This window comes from Rhinoraja longicauda, chromosome 43 (genome assembly GCF_053455715.1).
Source record: "Rhinoraja longicauda isolate Sanriku21f chromosome 43, sRhiLon1.1, whole genome shotgun sequence".
NCBI lineage: Eukaryota > Metazoa > Chordata > Chondrichthyes > Rajiformes > Arhynchobatidae > Rhinoraja > Rhinoraja longicauda.
Window position 1 is genome coordinate 7,560,126 of NC_135995.1, and position 1,901 is coordinate 7,562,026.

The 1,901-nt window shown below is 47.8% G+C and overlaps 1 protein-coding gene across 1 annotated transcript; it reads left to right on the forward strand.

Annotated features, from left to right (window-relative positions):
* The first annotated feature begins 456 nt into the window (after positions 1 to 456).
* Positions 457 to 1,362, forward strand: LOC144612211 (FMRFamide receptor-like). The gene has a single exon (XM_078431769.1). It carries the CDS (start codon positions 457 to 459, stop codon positions 1,360 to 1,362), a length of 906 nt encoding a protein of 301 aa, XP_078287895.1.
* The last annotated feature ends 539 nt before the right edge of the window (positions 1,363 to 1,901 follow it).

Sequence of the window (1,901 nt, forward strand, 5' to 3'; positions counted from 1 at the left end):
TCTATCTAAAGGTACATCCCTTTATTCTGAGGCTGTGACCTCTGGTCCAAGGTTCTCCCATTGGTGGAAACATCCTCTCCACATCCACTGTAGTCAAGCCTTGTCCTGAACTACTATCTGCCTCTTTTGGTGTCCCTGGGACTATCCTTGATCGGACTTTGCTGGCTTTACCTTGCACTAAACGTTATTCCCTTATCCTGTATCTGTTCACCGTGAATGGCTGGATTGTAATTATATTTTGCCTTTCCGCTGACTGCATAGCACGCATCAAAATCTGTTCACTCTACCCCAGTACGTGTGACAACAAATTAATTTTAACTGAACTAACTTTTCGGAGGGAGTGTAAAGTGTAGACGGGGACAATGGTGGGAAGTAACTCCAGAGCTTTGTGAGTCTATAGTGATCATTGCGTCCACCAATTAATATGCCGATGTTTCTCTCTCATCAGCGAACGGGATGTCCATTGTGATCCTCTCCCGGGGCAGGTGCGGCCTTTCGGGGTGCATCACCTATTACCTGGTGAGCATGGCGGCGGCGGACCTCATGGTCGTGTTGACCAACGTCATCGTCAACCGGATATTGAGCGTTTACTTCCCAGCCAGCTTCCTGAGCGTCACCCCGGTCTGCGCCGTCAAGACGGTCGTCCTGTACGTCGCCAAAGACTGTTCCGTCTGGCTGACGGTCGCTTTCACCTTTGACCGGTACGTCGCCATTTGTTGTCCGAACGTCCGGAACAAATACTGTACCAGTGACCGGGCGGCGCTGGTGATAGGTCTGGTGTGCGCGGTGTGCCTCTTACGGAACATCCCCTGGTATTTTGCGCTTAAACCTTTATATTTTACCGACAATGTACCTTGGTACTGCACGTTCACATCTAACTTCTACACATCAGGACCATGGATAGCGTTTGCGCTCTCCAATCTAGTTGGAACTCCCTTCCTTCCATTTGCTTTGGTCCTACTTTTCAACGCACTGACCATAAGGTACATCTTACTGTCCAGTCGGATCAGGAGAGGACTCCGGGGCCAAAAGACTCCGGGAGCCGAACGTGACCCCGAGATACAAAGCAGGAAACAATCGGTCGTGTTACTGTTGGCCATCTCCGCCAATTTAATAATCTTGTGGTTGACGTTCGTAGCACATTACATTTTTGCTCGGTCGACCGGAATTTACTTTTATTCGACATCCGACCCCATATTTTACTTTCGCGAGACTGGTTACCTGCTCCTCCTTCTCAGCTGTTCCACCAACACGTTCATCTATGCGGCGGTGCAGTCCAAGTTCAAAGAGGAGATTAAATATCTCGTAATGTATCCTTTCAGGCGAGCCGCTGAATTAGTCAAATCACATCAACATTATTAAAAAATAAAAAACTTTAAACATGATATGATGCGATCCGATGGAATAGAACTTTATCCCAGTACTGGAAATTGGTCTGCCAACAGTTATAAAACAGTTGGGCGGCACGTCTCGTCCTTCTAAATTCCAGTGTATACAAACCTCGTCGCTCCAGTCTTTCAACATACGACAGTCCGGCCATTCCGGGAATTAACCTAGTAAACCTACGCTGCACGCCCTCAATAGCATGAATGCCCTTCCTCAAATTTGGAGACCAAAACTGCACACAGTACTCCAGGTGCGGTCTCACTAGGGCCCTGTACAACTGCAGAAGGACCTATTTGCTCCAATACTCAAATCCTCTTGTTATGAAGGCCAACATTCCATTGGCTTTCTTCACTGCCTGCTGTACCTGCATGCTTCATTTCAGTGACTGATGCACTAGGACACCCAGATCTCGTTGTGCGTCCCCTGTTCCTAACTTGATACCATTCAGATAATACTCTGCCTTCCTATTCTTACCACCAGAGCCGATAACCTCACACTTATCCACATTAAACTGC